The 21,700-nt window shown below is 41.9% G+C and overlaps 2 protein-coding genes across 6 annotated transcripts in view; both read right to left on the bottom strand.

Moving 5' to 3' along the window:
* Positions 1 to 21,700, bottom strand: part of POLD3 (DNA polymerase delta 3, accessory subunit) — a 182,468-nt gene that overhangs the window by 62,099 nt on the left and 98,669 nt on the right. The window lies entirely within an intron of this gene.
* LOC115841793 (mesenteric estrogen-dependent adipogenesis protein-like) lies at positions 19,522 to 20,490 on the bottom strand. The gene has a single exon (XM_030836086.2). It carries the CDS (start codon positions 20,488 to 20,490, stop codon positions 19,579 to 19,581), a length of 912 nt encoding a protein of 303 aa, XP_030691946.1. The 3' UTR covers positions 19,522 to 19,578.

Here is a 21,700-nt window from a genome sequence, read left to right as displayed (position 1 = left end):
TCTTGATATTAACTTTCTTCCAGGCAGGTTAGCTAAGATGTTGGGAGAAGAGTGATGGATGGAAGGGGATGTCATAAGTAAGAGTCCCCAAGTAACTCAGGAAGCAAAAATTGAGGCTAGGAGATCTCTTCCATCCCCACCCCCTCCCTGAAGCCACCCTGGCCATTGGAAGGCATAGATGAAGGTCAGAGCAGGTGAGTCACTTGCTTCCTTAACCACTGGGAATGTTTTTCCCACTCTGTGAATTCGGCCTCCTTCCCTCCCAGACACGGAGGCTTAGCTTAGGATAAGACAATATGCATCCTTTCCCAGGGAGTCGATCTTCATTTCTTTTACCTCTTTTACGTCACCTAAGTCCTTCTGGACCCCCTGGAAAGGAACTGAGGTCCTGGGGCCCAATGACAAGGAAGGAGTAGCTGAGGGAGGTCACTGTCCATTGGGCAGAAGGGATCCTCCAGACCAAAGTATTGTTGAACACTTGGAAGCTGGGAAGTCAGCCAGCGTTTCATCTTTTGTTTTTTCCTCCTGGGGCTTCCTGTCCCAGAGGTGGATGGAGAGGGGTCGTGGGGGACTTCCTGACCTCTACAAATAAACCCTTCCGTTGTGGTTGGCCAGGCAGTACTTCCAGGCCAGACAGATCAGGTTGATGGGCAATAACAGAGGGAGACAGCAATGCTGTCTGCAGAGGAAGCTCACTCCTAGTTCCATCAAAGGTCCCAGCAAGAGGGGGCTACGCACTGCTGGGGTAGAAAACGTGGTCATGGGAAAGGCCAGGGCTGACTGCCTACAGTGCGGGGTGGGGGTGTATGGAAACTGGGTTGGGGGGAGCATCAGAGAATGTGAGGGCTGAAAGGGCCTCCAGAGGTCATCTAGTCTGTTCTCTGCTGATTCCCAGTACCCAGACAGTTCCTGGCACATAATAGGGGTTCAGTTGGCATTTCCTGCATAAATGAGTGAATCTAGTCCAACATCTTTCTTTAATTGAGCCAGAGAAGCAAGGCCCAGAATGGAAAAGAAAGTTTCCCAAGGACACACAGTGAGTTAGTATCAGAACCCAGACTAGAGCTCAGAATTCCTGAATCCCAGACCAACGTTCTTTCTACTGGGTGACAATTAGTGCATAGAGGAGGGGAGAGGTTTTCTCCTCCTTCTCTACATTGAGGAAGACAGAGGATTTCAAGTAAACTGCTCAGAGAGCTTGATGTAACCCTAAAGTTCAGTGATCATAAACCACAGAGTTTGACACATGCTTGAAAAACCTAAAGATGAGAGACGGATGAACTTGTAGGACAAGGAGAGAGGTGGTTATGCTGACAGCAACTGTCCTCTCACTGGCCATGGGGCAAAGAGAGGTGTATCCTGAGGACTGATGTGGACCTAGAAGAACTGAGATTACCTGGATCTTCTTAAAAATGACTTGCCCTCAAAAGAATTGCATGGAGGGCACTGTGACCCCAACAAAGAGGATGGACTGCTAGAAGCTCAGGAGCTATCCTGGAGGAGAGGTCTTGCCTTATCAAGGGAAGTGCAAGTGGAGCTCCAGGGTAGGATGTCCAAAGGACCTTCTAAAGCCTTCTAAAGAGAAAAAATTGGTTTTGGACATCTGACCCTCTCCAGACAGCAGCATCATATTGCAATTGGTGTCCTGGAGGCAGAGATGACGTTCTTTGAAACTAACAAAGCTTATATTTCAGGGCCTCTCACTTACATGGGCCCCCTTAGGCCCATAAGCTTTATATTTATAGTGTTTATTCTTTCTCTTCAAGAGTGTATTAGTTTTCTGTTGATGTGTAACACATTACCACAAACTTAGCAACTTAAAGCAACATAAATTTATTATCTCGCTTCTATATGCTGGAAGTCTGGGCATAGCATGCATGCATGAATCAATTCTCTGCTCAGGGTCTCACCAGGCTGAACAAGGTTTTGGTCAGGTCTGGGGCTCAGGGTCCTCTTTGAAGCTCACTGGTTATTGGCAGAATTCAGTTCCTTATGGTTGTAGGACTGAGTTCCCTATTTCCCTGCTGGCTATCAGCTGGGGATCACTGTCAGCTCCTATAGTCCACTCCCAATACTTTGCCATGTGGCCCCTTGTTATAAACTGAAAAGTTTGTGTTCCCTCTTCTCCAAATTCGTATGTTGAAGCCCTAAACCCCAGTGTGAATGGTATTTGGAAATGGGACCTTTGGAAGTTAAAATTAAGGTTAAGTGAGGTGTCCAACAGGATTAGTGTCCTTTCAAGAAGAGACATAAGAGCAGGCTCTGTGTGCCATGTGAGCACCTACAGAGAAAGCGGCCATCTACGAGCCATGAAGAAAGCTGTCACCAGAAACTGGCCATGCTGACACCCTGATCTCAGACTTCCAGCCTTCAGATCTATGAGAAAATAAATCTGTTGTTTAAACCACTCATTCTGTGGTATTTTGTTAAGGCAGCCTGAGCTGACTAATACATGCCTTCCCACCCCCACCCAATGCAGATCATGACACAGATGTTTGCTTTCCAGACCAGACAGAGTACATCTCTCTGACTTCATCTTCTTTCTAATGTCAATACTTAAAAGGAATTGGAGAAATGTCATTACCCGAGGACCAAAAACTACCTCTGGATTTCATCAAGCAGCAAGAAAAGACCTATTTAGTAAACTGAATTTTAGGGAAACTGGTGGGAAAAAATAAGGTATTCTACCTGCAACAGTATGAGTCCAGTTTGTTCAACAAACTAGTTACACTTATAAAGGAAGAGGCATAAATACAGTAAAACCAATACACAGCATAGCAGCACAAACATATAATGCTTCAGGAAGTGGCCCAAGCGAAGAAATTCCCAGACTGGAAGTTGAGAGATTGGACTGTAGTCCTGATTCTTTCACTGACCACTTAAGTTGCAGTGGGGAATGTATACAAGACAAACAACCCACAGAGAAGAACAGAAAAATGATAATAATATGAACAGGCAATTCATAGAAGAGGAAATGAAATGGACAATAAACATATGAAAGGATACTTAAACCTACTATTTGTCAGGGAAGTGCACATTTAAAAAAACAGAATATAGCTTTTCAACAATACGTCTAACAAAAAAATAAAAGATTGAGAACATCCAGCCCTTGTTAAAGAGTAAGGAAACGGACACATTTCACATTGCTGGTAGAGGTATAACATTGTACCATAATCTGTTTGGAAAATATTCTGGAAGAATCTATTAAAATTTAAAATGTAGATACCCTTTGGTCCAGAAATCTCTTGTAAGACTCTATGCTATTAGAGTAAAAGTATCAGTATCTAAAAATATATGTGCAAGAATATTTATGGGTACATTGCTTATAGTGGCAAAAAAAGAAAAAAAAAGAAAAGTGGAAGTAACCTGAATGTCCAACAGGAGAGAAATAACTGAATACATTTTTATGCATTTACATTATATTATGGAATATGATCTAGCTATTAAAAACATGAGTTAAATCTATCTGTACCAACCAGGAGGAATGAGTATGAAATATTGTTAAGTGAAAAAGCAAGTTGCACAGTAATGTGTATTGCATGTCCCTATTTTTGTTAAGGAAAAAAAAGGAGAAAAGCGCCCACTTTTTATGTTTATATATTTGTATCAGGAAAAAGAAAGTCGTGGGAAGTTACACAACACAGTGTTAATGTTGGTTGGTTGATTGAGGTGGGGTGGAGGATGGTGGTAAGGGAGTGGTGAAGGCATTAGAGGGAAGAAACAGGAAATTATTAACATGTGCTTTTATATGTTAATTTTTCTACAGTTTGACTTACTATAAAGTATATGCATTACTCTAATTTTTAAAAAAAGTATGTTTAAAAATTAGAAGAAAAGAGGGGCTTCCCTGGAGGTCCAGTGGTTGAAACTTCTCCTTCCAATGCAGGAGGTGTGGGTTTGATCCCTGGTTGGGGAGCTAAGATCCCACATGCCTCGTGGCCAAAAAACTCAAAACATAAAACAGAAGCAATATTGTAACAAATTCAATAAAGGCTTTGAAAATGGTCCACATCAAAAAAATCTTAAAAAAAAATTAAAAGAAAAGAGAGTAAAAGCATAGGTTTGGCAGTTCAAAAAACCTAAGTTTGAATCCAAATTCTGTCTTTCACTAGCTGGGTAACCATGAACAACTTACTTAAACCTCTCTGAGCCTCTGTCTTCTCATCTGTTAAGATGGGCATGATACCCAGCCCCTAGAGTTGTGAGAATTAAAAGAGATCATGTGTTTAAGTGCTGAGTACATAACAGTCATTTTAAATATTTATTTATTTATTTAGGCTGTGCCAGGTCTTAGTTGCGGCATGAGAGATCTTTTAGTTGTGGCATGCAGGCTCATAGCTGCGGCATGCGAGCTTCTTAGTTGTGGCATGCGAACTCTTAGTTGTGGCATGCATGTGGGCATTAGTTCCCCGACCAGGGATCAAACCTGGGCCCCCTGCATTGGGAGCATGGAGTCTTACCCACTGGAACACCAGGGAAGTCCCCATAGCAGGTATTTTAATAAACGGTAGCTATAATTAGCCCCACTCAAGATTGGATTGACTTATAGGAACTCTGAGCAGGTTAATGCTTTGGCAGCTTTCAGCAGTTTTATCCCTTCAGGAAAACAAAATTCACACTAGTCATGTTAGTAGAATTTTAATATAGAGACTTAGTTAAATGGGCGTTAGAGGACTGAAAGAAGAGAAAAAGCAGAGAAGAGAGAATAATTGCATTAGTGGCGACCTCCCCCAGGCCTGGGGGAATAGAGAGGGAAGAGGATGAGGTTATCAAAATCTAGAAGTTTGGAGTTCAGGCTTGTTCTGAGAGGGCACCTCCCCCCCACCTCCAAATCTGGAAACTGGCACCAACTGCTGCTGTCAAGGTCAATGGCCTTTGCTAGGGTGACACTGACAGGAACAGGAAATAGACTGAGAGGAACAAGTCCCATCTGCCTCCTGCAGTGTTCCAGTCTTCCTCCAGTTCCCCTTGCAGGGAGAGCTTAACAGAGGACCAGGCGGGCAAAGGAGAAATGTGGTTTGCAGAGCCCCACCCAGCTCAGGGTTTGGAAGGGTAGATTGGAGGCTAAGAGCTACTAGCACACGTTCTTCAAACCGGGTTTTTAAATTTTTGTTCTACAATTAGATAGAGGAAGGGTAGAAGGAAGGACCCGAGGTGGTAGGCTAATCCTCACCTTTATTTTCCAGGGCAATCCAGCTGTGAGCCAAATTTGCTTACTCCATTCCACAAAACAAAAGCCCTTTGTTTGTCCATTCCAGACTCCTTAGGAAGCTGTTGAGTGAGAGTTCACTGTTATTCATTCTCACCTTAAATTACTAATCAAAGTCTCTCTTACAACAACTGGAGTTCACTGCCCCAGAAGGGCTCTCATATACATACACAAATTTTCCTACCTTGTTAAATTTCCTGCAGTGTTTTGGTACCCAGAGATGTTTGGGCACCTCTTATAAACTGGAGTCTTATAAACTGGAGCAGTTGCTTACGCCTTACTCTAGGTCAGATCACCAGCAGGTCACTTTATGTCTTTGGATCCTCAGTTTCCTCTGGTATAAAACAAGAATTTTAGGCTACATCATCCCTAAAATTCCTCACAATTCCAGCATTCTATAATTTTGCCTAGCTATGAACAAAATGAGTCATGGCTCTTTTTAATTATTTTTTAAGATTAATAAACTAAGAATGGGTTTTCAAAAATGTTAGATTTTTGATGACTCTGAGGCTAAGTTTGGGGTTTATTATTACTATTACATTTAGGTTAAAACTGCACCTTGACATTAAAGAGTTTGATACTTTGGATCAATCTAGTTATCAAACATCAATTAAGATTTATTAAGGGCCCATTATGGGCCAAGTTCTACAATGGAGATCCAGAAGAAAGATAAAATACCACTTCAATTCTGAGGAAGCCATAACTGTAAGAATAATTAACTAATAAGATGAGAAAGCAAGGGTTCAATACCTGAGTAATGTACCAACTTTTTGTTCTGAAGTGAAATTGACTGGGTGCATTGTACTGGTTTGTTGGTTGGTGGTACAAGGGTAAGGAGGCTTCTCAAAGGAAACGAGCTGAGTTCTCTTGAATTCCATATATACCTCATTTATTTAAAAAGAGGGGGGAAAACCCGCTGGCTACTAATAGGGCAAGGAAACTTGATAATTGGCTCAAAAAGACATTAAACGTGGTAGAGGCAGTGAAGAAAAATAAGAAAATTAACACTGACCTACCAAATAGAAATTCTGGGTGGAGTTTTATTAGGTACTTATGTAATGTAACAAATAGCACTTGGAAATGGATGATCAGACGGAAAGGGTAGATTAACCGTCCCATTCCAACTCTGTACTTGTAGTGCTATGTGCTGCATGCTAGGAATGTATTTTGGAAGTCAGGACCCTATAATCAACACTCCCCAAAATATTTTGGTATTCTCATTTCCACAGTAGTGGGAGGACTGAGACGGAAATCATTACCATGTATACTTGCCAGAATGTCACAGGGCTTTTCCTTCTGGGGACCTAGCCTCTTCTTCATTCAGTGGGCTCTGGTCTGAGAAGTGGCTCAGGATCATCAAATTTTAATTGAGGCCATAACTTTCAACGGCTCATTAGAATAACTCTATCTACCTGGTTTCTAGTTACCTCTGTAATCCAGTGGTTAAGTACTGCCACCTGGCTTCTATCATTTTGGGGTTCTACCATCCTCATTGCTGTTTGGTGTGCCTAGTTCTATGACAGTTTCTCCTACCACCAGCCCTGGTGTATGCAGGAGAGCCACCACTGAATTTTTCAGGAATGCTGGTGCCCCTCTTAGCAGCACATTGCTTGTAGCTTTGGTAAATGGTGTAAAGTTCCTTTGGAGCATAGTTATCTAGTGAGTCTTCCGGCCTTACATAGTGTATCCACTTCCCTGAACTTTTTAATCCTTTCCTCCACCAGCTGCACTGGCCCTTGTGACATTCTAACTTCACTTAGTGTGAGCCATCACTTTTCCCATGCTTCCAGGAGCCATCCTAATACCAAGTTTGTCTGTCTACTAAATCAGACTCTCCTCTATCCAGTCTTATGTTCTGGTTCCCTTGACCAAGCCTCCTCAGAGTCCAGTCTCATGTGTACACCCTGGCTCACGCTAGTAAATGATGGCTGGGCCTTGGCATTCCTTTGCAGCTCCTTTGGTGAATAGTCCTTTTCTTCCTTTAATAGGCCCAGCACTTCCCCAGCTGGATTATGCTATGTCTTAACCCTAAGTGTAGGCCTAGTGGCCAGGGCTATAGGTGGGGGCAGTTCCTGAGGGAGGCACACTTTGTCTTAAGGGTCTGAGTTCTCTGCATTGCCTTCAAACAAGCAGGGTGTGCTAACTCTTAAAAGGAGAAGAGGGGTACTTCTGCATGCTCAGAGGATTTAGAGGAGTCTGGGAGTTCAAAATATACACAGACATCCCCATCCTAAGTGTCAGAGTCCCATTAACCTTGGTATATCAGACCTGCCTTGGTTCGTCACTTACCATCTCTGGAACTTGACTACTTTATTAAGTCCCAGTCCAGATCTTCAGCTTTCTCTGCCCTCCTGCTGCAGGAGATGAGAACCTCTTTGTAAGCTTTCTCACTTGGCTTTCATTGCCGGTTAATGGCCTGCAGCTTGTTATTATCTTTTTCTAGAATATCCATGGACTTTGCAATAATCACTCAAGTCTATTACCCTTATAGTTACCATTTCTCCTATATTTCTCAAATGCTTAGTACATCGCACCAGCTAATGCATTCCTCTCCATGGACATACCACCCTAATTCATCACCAGTGAGAACTAGACCACAACCTTTTATGCTCTACCTATTACCAGTGATGAACTCCTCATTGCCAACCAGGTGGTTAGTGATCTAGCTTTAAAATCTCATCTTACCAACTGCTTTTTTGGACCTCTCCTGGCACAAATTTCCACAGGTTGCATTCTCCAGATGCAGATGCTGATAACTGTAGGAGTTCGGCCTGCAGAATATTTATCAGGGATCCATGTCTGTGCAAAGGAGGGAAAGGAAAACAAAACAAAACTGGGCAGAGGGAAAAGCCCAAATGCCATGCAGGTCTGACAAAGCTTCAGCCAACCCATGAGATCTCTGAAACATTTATAACCCATCAGAGTTGTCCCATGGTGGGCCAAAATGGCCAAGCCTTTATACCCCTGCCTCACTCCATCACCTAGCATGGGCTTCCCCGGGAAGGACAAGACCTTGCGTAAGGTAAGGTAGGTCTCTAGATAGCTGAGGCAAATCCTGAATGAACTGACAGCTGGAGGTTGTCTTGGAGCAGCACTCCTAGCAATGGGGGCAACAAATTCTCCTTGAAGTGAGATCTGAGGCAGTGGTATCTTTAATGTTAAATTAGGCTGCAGGGCAGTTTACGCCCCAGGGCACTGATGAGAACAATAGAACAATCAGCCCGCAATTATTGGAGCCTAACATCTTGGTGTGATACCAGTGAGGTAGAAGGCTTAACAGAGAAATCAGGGAAAGACAAAAAGAGCCCGGATAAAACCACTGTAAACCCAGGGTGACTGCATACACACTTAAGGCTGTGTCATCTGAGGAGTGACATCAGAGGCTTCACACTGTGGGGAAAATAGACTTCACTAAAATAGTGCAGCCAAGTTCTTAAACAAACGAACAAGCAAAAATCAACAAAAACAAGCCTCAGAGAGGAGAGAAGGGAATTAGGATCCAAAGTGGCTACAAAATATTACCTAAAGTATCCAGTTTTCAACAAAAAATTATGAGACATGCAAAGAAACAGGAAAGTGTGACAGATACACTGGTTTTGTTTTTTTTTCCTTAAAGCAGGCAACAGAAACTGCCTATGAGGAGGCATAGATGTCAGATTGAACAGACTTCAAAGCAGCCATTATGTTTCATACATTCAATGTTCTGCATTCAAAGTTCAAAGAACTCAAAGAAACATGTTTAAAGAAGCAAAGAAAGATACACTGACAATGTCTCATCAAATTGAAAATGTTAACAAAGAGATAGAAATTATTAAAAATAACCAAATGGAAATTCTGGAGTTGAAAAGTACAATAAGTAAAATTAAAAATTCATTAGAGTGTCTCAACAGTAGATTTGAACTGGCAGAAGAATTGGTAAACTTGAAGATAGATTGATAGGGATTATGCAAATTAAAGAACAGACAGAAAAAAAGAATAAGGAAAAATGAACAGAGCTTGTGGGACAACATTAAGTACACCAACATTTGTGTAAAGGAAGTACCAGAGAAGAGGAGAGAAAGAAAGGAACAGAAAAAATATTTGAAGATGTAATGGCTGAAAACATCCCCAATTTGATGAAAACCACTGATATACACATCCAAGTAGTTCAATGAAGTTCAAGTAGGATAAACACAAAGAGATCCACACTCAGATATATTACAGAAAAAATGCTGAAAGACAAAGAGAGAATTTTGAAAGCAGCAAGCGCAAGAGGCTTGTCATACACAAAAGAACCCCAGTAAGATTAACAGTTGATTCCTTGTATGAAATAGTGGGAGCCAGAAGGCAGTGGGATGACATATTCAAAGTGCTGAAAGTAAAAAAATGACATCCAGCGGTGAAACTATCTTTCAAAAATGAAGGTGAAATAAAGACATTCCAAGACCAATAAAAGCTGGGAGAATTTTTTTGCTAGCAGACCCACCTTACAGGAAATGCTAAAGGAATTCTTCAGCCTGAAAGCAACTCAACCCACATTGTAATTCAAATCCACACAGAAAAACAAAGAGCCTAGTAAAGGTAATTACGTTACCTTTATAATTATAAAAGACAAATAAATACATATTTTTTCTCCTTTATTCTATTAACTTATTTTAAAAGCAATTGTAGGGACTTGCCTGGTGTCGCAGTGGTTAAGAATCTGCCTGCCAATGCAGGGGACAAGGTTCAATCCCTGGTCCAGGAATATCCCACATGCTGTGGAGCAACTAAGCCCTTGTGCTACAACTACTGAGCCTGTGCTCTAGAGCCTGCGAGCCACAACTACTGAGCCCACATGCTGCAACTACTGAAGCCCACATGCCTAGAGCCCATGTTCCGCAATAAGAGAAGCCACCGCAATGAGAAGTCCTCACACTGCAATGAAGAGTAGCCCCTGCTTGCCACAACTAGAGAAAGCCCGCGTGCAGCAACAAAGACCAAACACAGCCAAAAATAAATAAATTTTAAAAATTAAAAAATAAATAAAAGCAATTGTATAAAGCAATATATATACTTTTTGAATATGACATTAAAAACTAAAAGAACAAAGAAAAATAAACTTGACAGCATCAAAATTTAAAACTTCTGTGCTTCAAAGTACATCATTAAGAAAATGGAAACACAACACACAGAATGGAGGCACAATAGTTCCTTTCCCTCTTATGATTCTCTAAGTACTATTTTTATTTACTTTTGTTTTTATTTTTCTTTATATATTTTTAAATGGGTCCTGATTCTCTGTAAGGGCAGGAAGTGTCATTTAGCACAGTTCAGTGAGTACTTTGATAAATAATTGTTGATAGTGAAGGTAGTCTAAACTTACCACTGCAGAGAAAGAAAATTTTGAATAGGAGAATGGTTACATGTGGACTTGGTAGAGTACTTGGGAAAGTTGGCCAACCCCTACTGTAGTCTCCTGTGGGGTCCAGAGAGGAGGTACCCTGGAGCCAGCTAGGACTCCATTAATGTTAATGGATAATTTTTTTTTAATCCCACAAGCTAAGAAATCTTTCTTTCTTGATAGCAATCTGTCTACTTTAGTTCCTGATAAAATGCTCTTCCTAGTCCAGACAGGAATAAGGGCACTGGCCCTAGGATCCTGGGAGTATTTAACAGCAGGTGCCATGACTGCTTGGTGGTGTCAGCACCTACCCACTTATCTGCAGCACTCAGCACAAGCATGGCACCATGTAGGCAGGCTTGTGAAATGAATGAATGAAAGAAACATCAAGGGAAAAGAATTACAGGCCAGAAACAGAATCTTCAGCAGAAACTTTTATAATAGAAATATTTAAGCCTACACCAGAGAATATCAGGAGAAGATATAATAGCCATCTTCAGGTCTTTATAGCCTGGGACCAGTGGTGCTGGTAAATGTTTAGCCTAAGAAAAAAAGAAAGCCCGCATTTGTAGATTTGCTGATTTCCTTGGTATAAGTACTCATACAATGGCCAATTTCAAACTACTAAAGTGCATACAATCAGCTTTGAAAGCCAGTTCACTATTGCCTGCACCATAAAGTATTTCAACACTGGAGCACACCTGCGTGGCCACATTATTTTTCTTTTCTTAGTTTATACCTCCCCAGACTCTCTCACTACTTTGCACTTTGAGTTCCATGATCTCTTTAGCATCTAACCTTTTCCCAATGCTTAATTTCCCATGTCTTTTAACTTCCTCAGTTCAGGAATCACCTCCTTTGAAAGAGGCCATGCTTTGACTACCTTCACTGGATTAGGTACCTCCCTTTGCATTCCCACACTCCCCTGCTGTTCCAGTGGTCACAGGACTTATCACATATATATTGTTTTGTTTGCTTGCCTCCATTTCCTGCCTCTCCCTCCATGCCCACCATGTAGTCCTATCAGGAGCTGCCTATTACAGTATTCCTTCCCCTTAGTTAGTCCAGGGGGCAGATGCACAACCCAAGTTAGATGAATTTGAGCCTGATCCTAAGAGTTTTTGAACTGGAGCTGCAGAATTAAGACTGTAAGGTATGAGATGGGGATTTAAGCCATCGGGGGGGAAGTTAATCTGAGAAAATAAACGCAAAATAAAACAGAAATGGATGGACAGATATGTGATAAATTAAATATAGCAAAATGGTAACAGTTGTAAAATTTAAGTTGTGGTATATATATGTACAAATCTTTCAACTTTTCTGTATATGGAATTTTTTATAGTAAATTATTGAAGGAGGGGGTAAGAAGTAAACAAGGGTCAAAGAGCGAGAGAGTTCTGGGGAGAGTCCAGCCTCTGGGTCCAGTTCTCCTAAGGGCCCAGCTGATTTCTTGCCCTGCTCATCATGACTACCCAGGAAAATTTTTTCCCTTTTTACTATGCTAGGTCAAATTGGAATTCTGTCACTTGCACTCAAGAAGGTCCTAACGAAAAGAACAGTATAATGCAACCAATTCCTATCTCCTCTGTTAAAGTATAAACCCTGAGAGGGCAGAGATCCTGCGTTATCTTTTTTGTCATTCCATATTCTCCAAAAACAGGCAATGTAGTGGAGTGGTAAATAGCATGGGTTTAGCAGTCAGACAGACCCAGGTATAGTCTAGGTCTGCCATCTTACTGTAGGATTATAGGCAACAACCTACTTAAATCTTTCTCAGCCTCAATTTCTTCATCTCTAAAATAGAGATAATATTTGCTGAATAGAATGTGAGAATAAAATAGGTAATGTATTCAGAGCATTCAGCCAAATGTCTGGACTGCAAAAAGCGCTTGGTAAATGTTAGCCCCTGCTATGGTTATCAGGCAATTCATATGACCTCACATTCCTTAGTCTCTATCTTCAGTTTTTTTAATTCTTTTTTTTTTTAAAGAAGATGTTGGGGGTAGGAGTTTATTAATTAATTTATTTATTTTTGCTGTGTTGGGTCTTCGTTTCTGTGCGAGGGCTTTCTCTAGTTGTGGCAAGCGGGGGCCACTCTTCATCGTGGTGCCTGGGCCTCTCACTATCGTGGCCTCTCTTGCTGCGAAGCACAGGCTCCAGACGTGCAGGCTCAGTAGTTGTGGCCCATGGGCCTAGTTGCTCCGCGGTATGTGGGATCCTCCCAGACCAGGGCTCAAACCCGTGTCCCCTGCATTAGCAGGCAGATTCTCAACCACTGCGCCACCAGGGAAGCCCCAGTTTTTTTAATTCTTAAATTTCCTCTATTCTAAACTGCCACTGATTATAGACCACACCTTAGATTTAATAGCAACTCATCATAAAAATAAGGAAATAATAACATAAAATATATGGTAAGGCAGTACAGTTTGATGGTTTAAATTGTGAGTGCTAGAGGGAGATTACCTCTGTTTTAATGACCTGTGATAAATTACTTAACTTTCCTAAGCTCAGTTTCCTCATTCATAAATTGTAACTGTTCAATAAGTGTTAATTAATATTCTTATTAATATATTCATTGGTTATAACATGCAGTGATTTTTCAAATTTTCAACAGGGAGGAATGGCTAGAGTTCAAAAGGCACTGTACAGAGAGGTGAGAACCTCACACAGAGAGAACTCCAGGATATCTTACTTGAGTCTTTCAGCTGAGTAATGATCAGCACATGCATGTGAGGAAACTACCAGGGCCAGGGAAAGAACCACCTGAACAGACTAGAGGTGACAGTGGCCAGTACTGTCCAGGGAGTGTCTCTTCCCACCAGCCAGACTAGTAAAACTCATATTTAATGGGGCATTGGATGAAGCAATCAGGAAGATCTTGGCTCAGTAGTGGCATGCAAAGAGGCAGGAAAATGTGACTTATGGTGAGAAGAATATCAACCCATTGAAACACCCAGAACTGACAAAGATGTCTGAATTAGCAGAGCAGAACTTTAAAACAGTTGTTATGACTGTATTCCATATGTTCAGAAGGTAGAGCCACGGAAGATATAAAAAGACACAAATAAAATCTTTAGAGATGAAAACCTCAAATGTCTGTGATGACAAATACACTGGATGGAATTAACAGTAGGTTAGACATAGCAGAAGAAAATATTAGTGAATTTAAAGGCATAGTAATATAAACTATACAAATGAAATACAGAGATAAAAATGAGTTAAGAATAATGAAAAGAACATGAGTGAGCTGTGGGACAACCTCAATCAGTCTAATATACATGTAATAGCAGTTCCCAAAGAATAGAACAAAGAGGAGAACAGAAACAATTATTTGAAAAAAACAACAGCTGAATTCTTTTCAAATTTGATTGAAACTGTAAACTCATAGAACACAAAGTTCAATGGAGGGATAAATTTGGAGTTTGGGATTAACATATACACACTATTACATATAAAACAGATAACCAACAAGAACCTACTGTATAGCACAGGGAACTCTACTCAATAATAACCTATAAGGAAAAAGAATCTGAAAAAGTATATACATACATATATATATATATATATGAATCACTTGTGCTGTACACCTGAAACTAACACAACATTGTAAATCAACTATATGTCAATTTTAAAAAGGTGAATTTTTATTACACGTGAATTATATCTCAAAAAAGTTGTCATTACCAAAAAAAAAAAGACCAAAAAACTCAAGAAACATGGAGAAAACTACAAGGCTCATCATACCTTAATTGTTCAAAATCAGTGATAAAGAGAAAATATTGAAAGCAGCCAGAGAAAATGCCAAGTTATATACAAAAGAATAAAGACGACAACAGTTTTCTTATTGGAAACAATTCAAGTGAGAATGTAGTGCAGCAAAATCTTTAAAGTACTGAAAAAAAATTGTGAACCTAGAATTCCATACCCAGTGAAAACATCATTTTAAAAACTCAAAATAAAGATGTCTTCAGACATAGAAAAACTGAAAGAATTCATCACCAGGAGACAAACACTGAAAGAAATGCTAAAGGAATTTTTTTCATCAAGAAGGAAAATACCAGATGAAAATATGAATCTACACAGAGGAATGAAGAGCACAGGGAGGGGTATCTGCACAGGAAAATATATAAGAATTCTCATTATTTGTATCTCTTTAAAAGAAAATTAACTGTTTAACAAAAAGAACAAGGTAGAGTTTACAACATATGTAACAATAAAATGTACGACAGCAATAGCACAAAGGGCAGGAGAAGGGAAATGAAGTATACTATTTTACAATTCTTATATTACACTAGAAAAAACTCAGTTTCTCTTCTTCTGTGTAGGAGAAAACCTAGTTCTTCCTTACTGTGTTTCTCTTCTTGTATTTTCTTTACTATTCACACAGAACAGCACTTCACTTCTGACATTTCTGGTCACTAAATGCGTGGAGGTTTTCCCCCACACCAGCAAGCAATTCTCGAACACCAGGAGGGTCCCACAATACTGCCCCCTGCCCCCCACACACACTTTGGATGCCAGGCCGAAGCCCAGATTGTCACCCGGGCTTCTGACCAGCTGGCTGTATATCAGAGGTTCCCTTGACCCCCTCCTCAGGTTCAATTAATTTGCTAGAGCAGCTCACAGAACTCAGGGAAACACTTAGTTACATTTAACATTTTATTAAAGGATATGATAAAGGATACAGGTGAACACCCAGATGGAAGAGATGCGTAGGATGAGGTATGTGGGAAGGGGCATGGAGTTTCCATGCCCTCTCTGGGTGCACCACTCTCCCAGAACCTCCATGTGTCCAAAAACCTGGAAGCTCTCCGAACCCTATACTTTTGGGATTTTACGGAGGCTTCATCATAAAGGCATGATTGATCATTAACTCCATTTTCAGCCCTTCCCCCTTATCAAGAGAATAGAGGATGGGACTGAAAATTCCAAGCTTCTAAGCATGGCTTGGTCTTTCTGGTGACCAGCCCTCATCCAGGAGCCATCCAGGAGCCTACCCAGAGTTACATCATTAGAACAAAAGACACTCCTATCCCCCAGGAAATTACAGGGATTTCAGGAACTCTGGTCAGGAACAGAGGTCAAAGAACAATATTAAAACAAGAGATGCTCCTAGTGTTCTCATCACTTAGGAAGTTGTAAGGGTGTTAGGAGTTCTGTGCCAGGAACTGGGGGCAGAGACCAACATATAGTTTCTATTATCTCACATAGACAATATGTGAAGTGGCATAATATCACTTAAAGGTAGACTGAAAAATCTAAAGATGTATAGTCTAAACCCTAAAGCAATCACTAAAATACAAAACAGTTATAGCTTATTAGCTAACAAAGGAGATAAAACAGAATTATTTTAAATAATTTAATTAGACAAAAAGAAGGCAGAAGAGCAAAAGGAAACAAAGAACAGACGGGTAAGTGGAATACTTAGAGCAAAGAATAATATAAGTACAAAGAGGATCACTTAATAATGATAAGGGAGTTAGTTCATCTAGAGGACATAACAATCCTAAACACTGACACCTAATAAAGTTTTAAAATATGAAGCAAAAACGGATATGTCTACAAAGAGAAATAAACAAATCCACAATTGTAATTGGATTTCACTCTCTCTCTCTCTAAATAATTTTAAAAAGAATAGACAGAAGATCATTAAGGATATAGATTTAAACAATAATGTTAAACACCTAACTGATATTTGTAGTACATTGCATCCCGAACAGCAGAATATCCATTCAGTTCAAGTTCACACGGAATATTTGCCAAGATAGATTGCATTTGGGGCCATAAAACAAGTTTCAATAAATTTAAAACTAACCTATTAAGATCATAAAAAGAGTGTTCTTTGAATGCAGTGCAGTTAAATTGAAAATCAATAATAGAAAGAGGGCTTCCCTGGTGGCGCAGTGGTTGAGAGTCCGCCTGCTGATGCAGAGGACACGGGTTCATGACCCGGTCCGGGAAAATCCCACATGCCGCGGAGCGGCTGGGCCCATGAGCCGTGGCCGCTGAGCCTGCGCGTCCGGAGCCTGTGCTCCGCAACGGGAGAGGTCTCAACAGTGAGAGGCCCGCGTACCGCAAAAAAAAAAAATAATAAATAACAGAAAGATCTCTGGAAAATCTCCCAAGTATTTGAAAACCAAATACACTTCTAAATAACCCATGGATCAAAAGAGAAATGAGAATTTTTTTTTAATAAATTTGTTTATTTTTGGCTGTGTTGGGTCTTCGTTGCTGTGCGCGGGCTTTCTCTAGTTGTGGTGAGCGGGGGCTACTCTTTGTTGCAGTGCGCGGGCTTCTCATTGCGGTGGCATCTCTCGTTGTGGAGCACAGGCTCTAGGCGCGCAGGCTTCAGTAGCTGAGGCACGCGGGCTCAGTAGTTGTGGCTCACGGGCTTACCTGCTCGATGGCATGTGGGATCTTACAGGACCAGGGATCAAACCCGTGTCCCCTGCATTGGCAGGCGGATTCTCAACCACTGCGCTACCAGGGAAGCCCTAGAAATTATTTTGAACTGAATGAAAAGGAAAACACAAAATATCAAGATTTGTGGGATATCACTAAAGAAATACTTAGGGAGAACTGTATTATATATATATATATATGAAAAAGAACAGGTCTCAAAAAATTATGTCAGTTTCCCCCTAAAAGCAAGAAAAAGAAGAGCAAATTAAACCCAAAGAAAGTGAAAAAAATTAAGAGCAGAAATCAATGAAGTCAAAACCAGAAAAATAGAGGTCAACGAAATCAAAAGAAAGTTCTTTGAGATCAATAAAATTGATAAACCTCTAGACTCACTGATGAGGGAAAAAGAAATATGACAAAATTACCAATATCAGGAATGAGACCAGTGACATTCTTATAGATTCTACAGATATTAAAAGGACAATAAAAGAATATTATGAACAACTTTATGTCAACATATTCAACAACTTGGATGAAATGGATGATTTCCTTGAAGGCACAAACTGCCAAGCTTCACTCAAGAAGAAATAGACACTGAAAATACAACCTTATCTATAGTTTCAGAGAGCAGATTAGTAGTTGCCTGGGAATGGATGAAGGGATCAGATTGCCAAGGGGCATGAGGAAATTTTGGAAAGTGATGGAAATATTCATTATTGTGATGATGATCTCAAAACAGATGTCATATGTCAAAACTTATCAAATTACAAACTTTAAGTATGTGTATTTTATTATATGTCAATTATACCTCAATAAAGTGTTAAAGAATCAAAAGCGAAATGTACCAATTCTTCATGCCATATACTGCAGAAATTCAGATCCCTCCTCCACATCTCCAAGGGTTTGGAAAGGTGTCTTACCTTCTTCTCAGTCAGTCCAGGTTGCACTGAATTGTTTCAGCAGCTCTGCTGTATCCTGCTTCTGACCATTGCCCTTGGTCCTTCCTGTACTCTGTGGCTGATGCCCTTTGCCCTATGCTGGCCACCAACCCCCCTGCCCCACTGTCCTTTTTTTTCCCAAAGTGGCACTAACACATGGCTATTATTGAAGACTTAACAGGTGATGGAGAGTAATTACATCACAGGCAAGAAAGAAATCGAATGTCAAATATTGCTTCCCTAAAGGTTTATTACCCATCCCCTAACACAGGTTTTTTTCCCCCACTGGCTGCATCTTTCTGTATGCTCTTTCTCCTTCTCTCCTCCTCTTTCTACTCTTTTTTTTTTTTTTTTTTGCTGTATGTTAAGGAAAAATTTAATTGCACAAATATAGTACATACCATTTCAAATATAAATGAAAGGACAATAAGTAGTGCTATCATAATGTATAATACAGGAATATTTTTTAAAAGGACAGAAAAATTATACTCAGGACCCAGAAATCTTTCTCATTATAAGCCTGTGTAGCAACTCATTCATGCAGGTTTTTAGGATGTAAATAGGATGATGTTTTGTGTCTTTTGGAAGAACTCCACTGTAGCTATGAGATGAAAAATGTATTGCTGTAACAATGTATTATGGTGATGGCATAGCTATCTTCTATTCTGCTTTTAGTGTTAGGATTGCTAAAAGCTTATGAAATACCCAACTGACATAATGTGCTTTTAACAGAGAGGACAATGCCGCATACATTATCCTTCTCCTGTCATGTTTGGTATCACATCACCTGGCCTCTTTCTACACGGGCCACTTTGTTAAGAGGGAGGTCAAGGGAGTTCAAATTTCAGGCAGCGGGTGGCAAGGTTACCGCCTTATCAACCTGGCCAATCCTCCCGCGAGCCTCACCGTGAATGTTTCTCCTAAGGTTTCATCCTATGGGCAGGATGAAAAACATACTTGCCTTCTGATGAAGGATGTCCTGGGCTTTTTGCTCAGCAAGGTTTGCAAGAGAATGGCACTGCTAACCCCATGCTTGCTGGGTTTGGGTTCAGACAAGCAGAGGGCTAAACCCAGATTTATGAAGCGTCACAGGGCAAAACCCAGGTCAGGTGGCTCCCACAAAGGCTGCCCAGGGAGCTCCCAGGACGCCAGGGCATAAGCGAAATATTCAGGGTGGCAGGACTCTGCCCCTCCCTCTGCCTCTTTGGAGAAGTGTTAAAAGGAGAGGAACCGCCCAGGCCATGGGGCCAAAGCCCTCCCATCCTGAAGACAGCTGCATCAGCCCTGCCACAGCATCACCCACAAAAATGGAAAGGAGAGCGGCTTCCCTGGTGGCGCAGTGGTTGAGAGTCCGCCCGCCGATGCAGGGGACGCAGGTTCGTGCCCCGGTCCGGGAAGATCCCACATGCCGCGGAGCGGCTGGGCCCCTGAGCCATGGCCGCTGAGCCTGCGCGTCCGGAGCCTGTGCTCCGCAACGGGATAGGCCACAGCAGTGAGAGGCCCACGTACAGCAAAAAAAAAAGAAAAAAAAAAAAAAAATGGAAAGGAGGGGTCTGTGTAGGAGCAGAGGGCAGAGGTACCCGCCTCCCATCTGTCTTGGATCCCCTCAGCCTTGGGTTCTGGCACAGGCCTGGGGTGTAGGAGGAGCTGCAAAATGTCCAATCCAATCAGATAAATGGGTTGGGTGTCTCTTCAGATTCCAGAACACATGGAAATGGTAATTCTGCCAAAAGAGGCTCCATCAGAGATGATCTGGGTGACAGACTGCAGTTAAAAACTTCATCTAGTGAACCTCTGGAAGTTACACTGAATTTTCGGTCAGAGAAACTGCTCCTTCGGATTAAAGGTTCACTCATTTTTTCCAGAAATAATTTAATGGTCTCCTTCTTTTCTGGACTTGTACTTGACAAATTCAGGACTTTTCCATTCATTTTTACAGTGGAATTGCTGAGCCCAAACCAATAGAAGAAATCAAATAACGCGTCAGCTTTGAATTCATACGCAAAGCTCAAATTTTCTCCATTAATCACCTTGTTTCCTGGAGGGAGAAAATTCTTTACTGCCTCTTGAAAATCAAACTGAAGCCAGTAGCTTTCTCCAATCACTGAGGAAATGACCATGTCCATCCCCTGCTCTATCTGTCTTCTTATTTTGGGGTGCCTGGTGTTCACAAGAAACGCATACGTTCTTTCTTTCGAGGAGTCCTTTTTGGTCTGTACATTAATAAAGAATAGCATTGGTTTGCTCAATATAGTTTCCCGGTAGTCTTTATAATCGCAGTAGTTGGTCAGTTCCACATATCTCCTGATGTAGCTGCTGAGGCGGTAGAGCTGTCCGTCGAGGCGCACGAGGCCGTCGCTGAAGACGTTGAAGCCCCCGCGCGTGGCCGCGGGCTCCGCGGGGCCCGGGACCACCAGCTGGTCGCCGCGCAGCTGGAAGGCGCCGGGCTGCAGGCGCAGCAGCTGGGCCAGGGGCAGCAGGGCCAGCTCGCAGTCGCACGTCCACAGGCTGCGCAGCTCCCCCGACGAGATGGAGGTCAGGCTCGGCCTGGCCGCCGGCGCTCTTTCCAGCCCCGCCATGGCCCGGCCCGCGCTCCTGCCGTCGATGGACCCCGACAGGGGCCGGGCGCCCCGACTCGGTCGGCCCCGCGCCCGGGTCGCCGCTCAGGTGCTGCCGGGCCGCCTGCCCGCCGGCGAGGAGCGAAGCTCTGCAGGCACCGCGCGGAGAAGCCTCCTCTTTCTACTCTTAAACTTCTTACTTTCTAGTCTCTCAAGCTGTCCATGAACAATACCTAAACTCTCATTATTCTCTTACACAGTGCAATTTATATCTTTTTTTTGCCCTCCCCTTCCAGATCAGACCCTACCCAAGGGGTGTGGGAGAAAGACCCACTTTTCATATCCAAAAAGGCTGATCATGGTATCTTTCTAAACAAATAAAATCTTTTCTCTACTGATGAATATGGCATTCCCTGGAAGGCAAACAAGACTATGCTAAGTTTTGTTTTCAATATCCATTTTTTCCCCTTCTTGCTACAATTCACGAAGATATACTATGATAAATGTTATCACAGGAAATGCCCTGCTCCAAGAAACTTAACCTGGCCACAGGTCTCATATTGATTCTGCAGCTACAACTTTAGAAATCATCAAGTGTTGAAGCTAGGTAGGACTTCATCAAGCAGTCATTTCCCACAGACATTCCCCTACCCTCATTATACAGAGTGTGAGGCCCAGACAGTTCAAATGACTTGTCCAAATTAAACACTGTAGTCACAGGGCAGGGACTGGAGCCCAAGTCTCCTGGCTCAAGTCAGTTTCATTCAGTATAACAAACACCAAGTGAGCCCCTGGGAGCCCAGCCAAGGGAAAGGAGTGGTGAGGGTTTTCTGGGAAGGGGGGCTCTGTGTGTAGGTGACTTCACTAGGTCGGGGCTCAGAGCCAGAGAACATTTGATTGTTGCCAGACCCCAAATAATCTGTCCCCATCTCCCAACCCCAGCGGGTTGTCCTGGGTAAACTGACCTTGTATAATACAAAATTAGATTAAATTCCTACAATCCATGAGACCAAGCTAAAGGTATGAGCACACAGGAAGAGAACTTAACTCTGGCAAGAATTTTTTAAAGGCAGGCAGGATTTCCATTTGAACCTGGCAGGGTGTGATTTGGGCAAGGGTCACAAGCAGAGGCTCTCTGCATGTTTGAGAGTTAGGTTTGAACCCCAGTTCAGCCATTTGAGCAAAGTCCCTTCACCTCTGTGAGCCTGTTTCTTGAGCTATAAGACTGAGA

Source organism: Globicephala melas, chromosome 8 (assembly GCF_963455315.2).
Source record: "Globicephala melas chromosome 8, mGloMel1.2, whole genome shotgun sequence".
Taxonomy (NCBI): Eukaryota; Metazoa; Chordata; class Mammalia; order Artiodactyla; family Delphinidae; genus Globicephala; species Globicephala melas.
Note: the sequence above shows the minus strand (reverse complement) of the source record. Positions and strands in the feature narration are given on the sequence as shown.

Coding starts and splice junctions, on each gene's coding strand:
- LOC115841793 (XM_030836086.2), bottom strand. CDS start 20,490: ATGGCGGGGCTGGAAAGAGCGCCGGCGGCCAGGCCGAGCCTGACCTCC.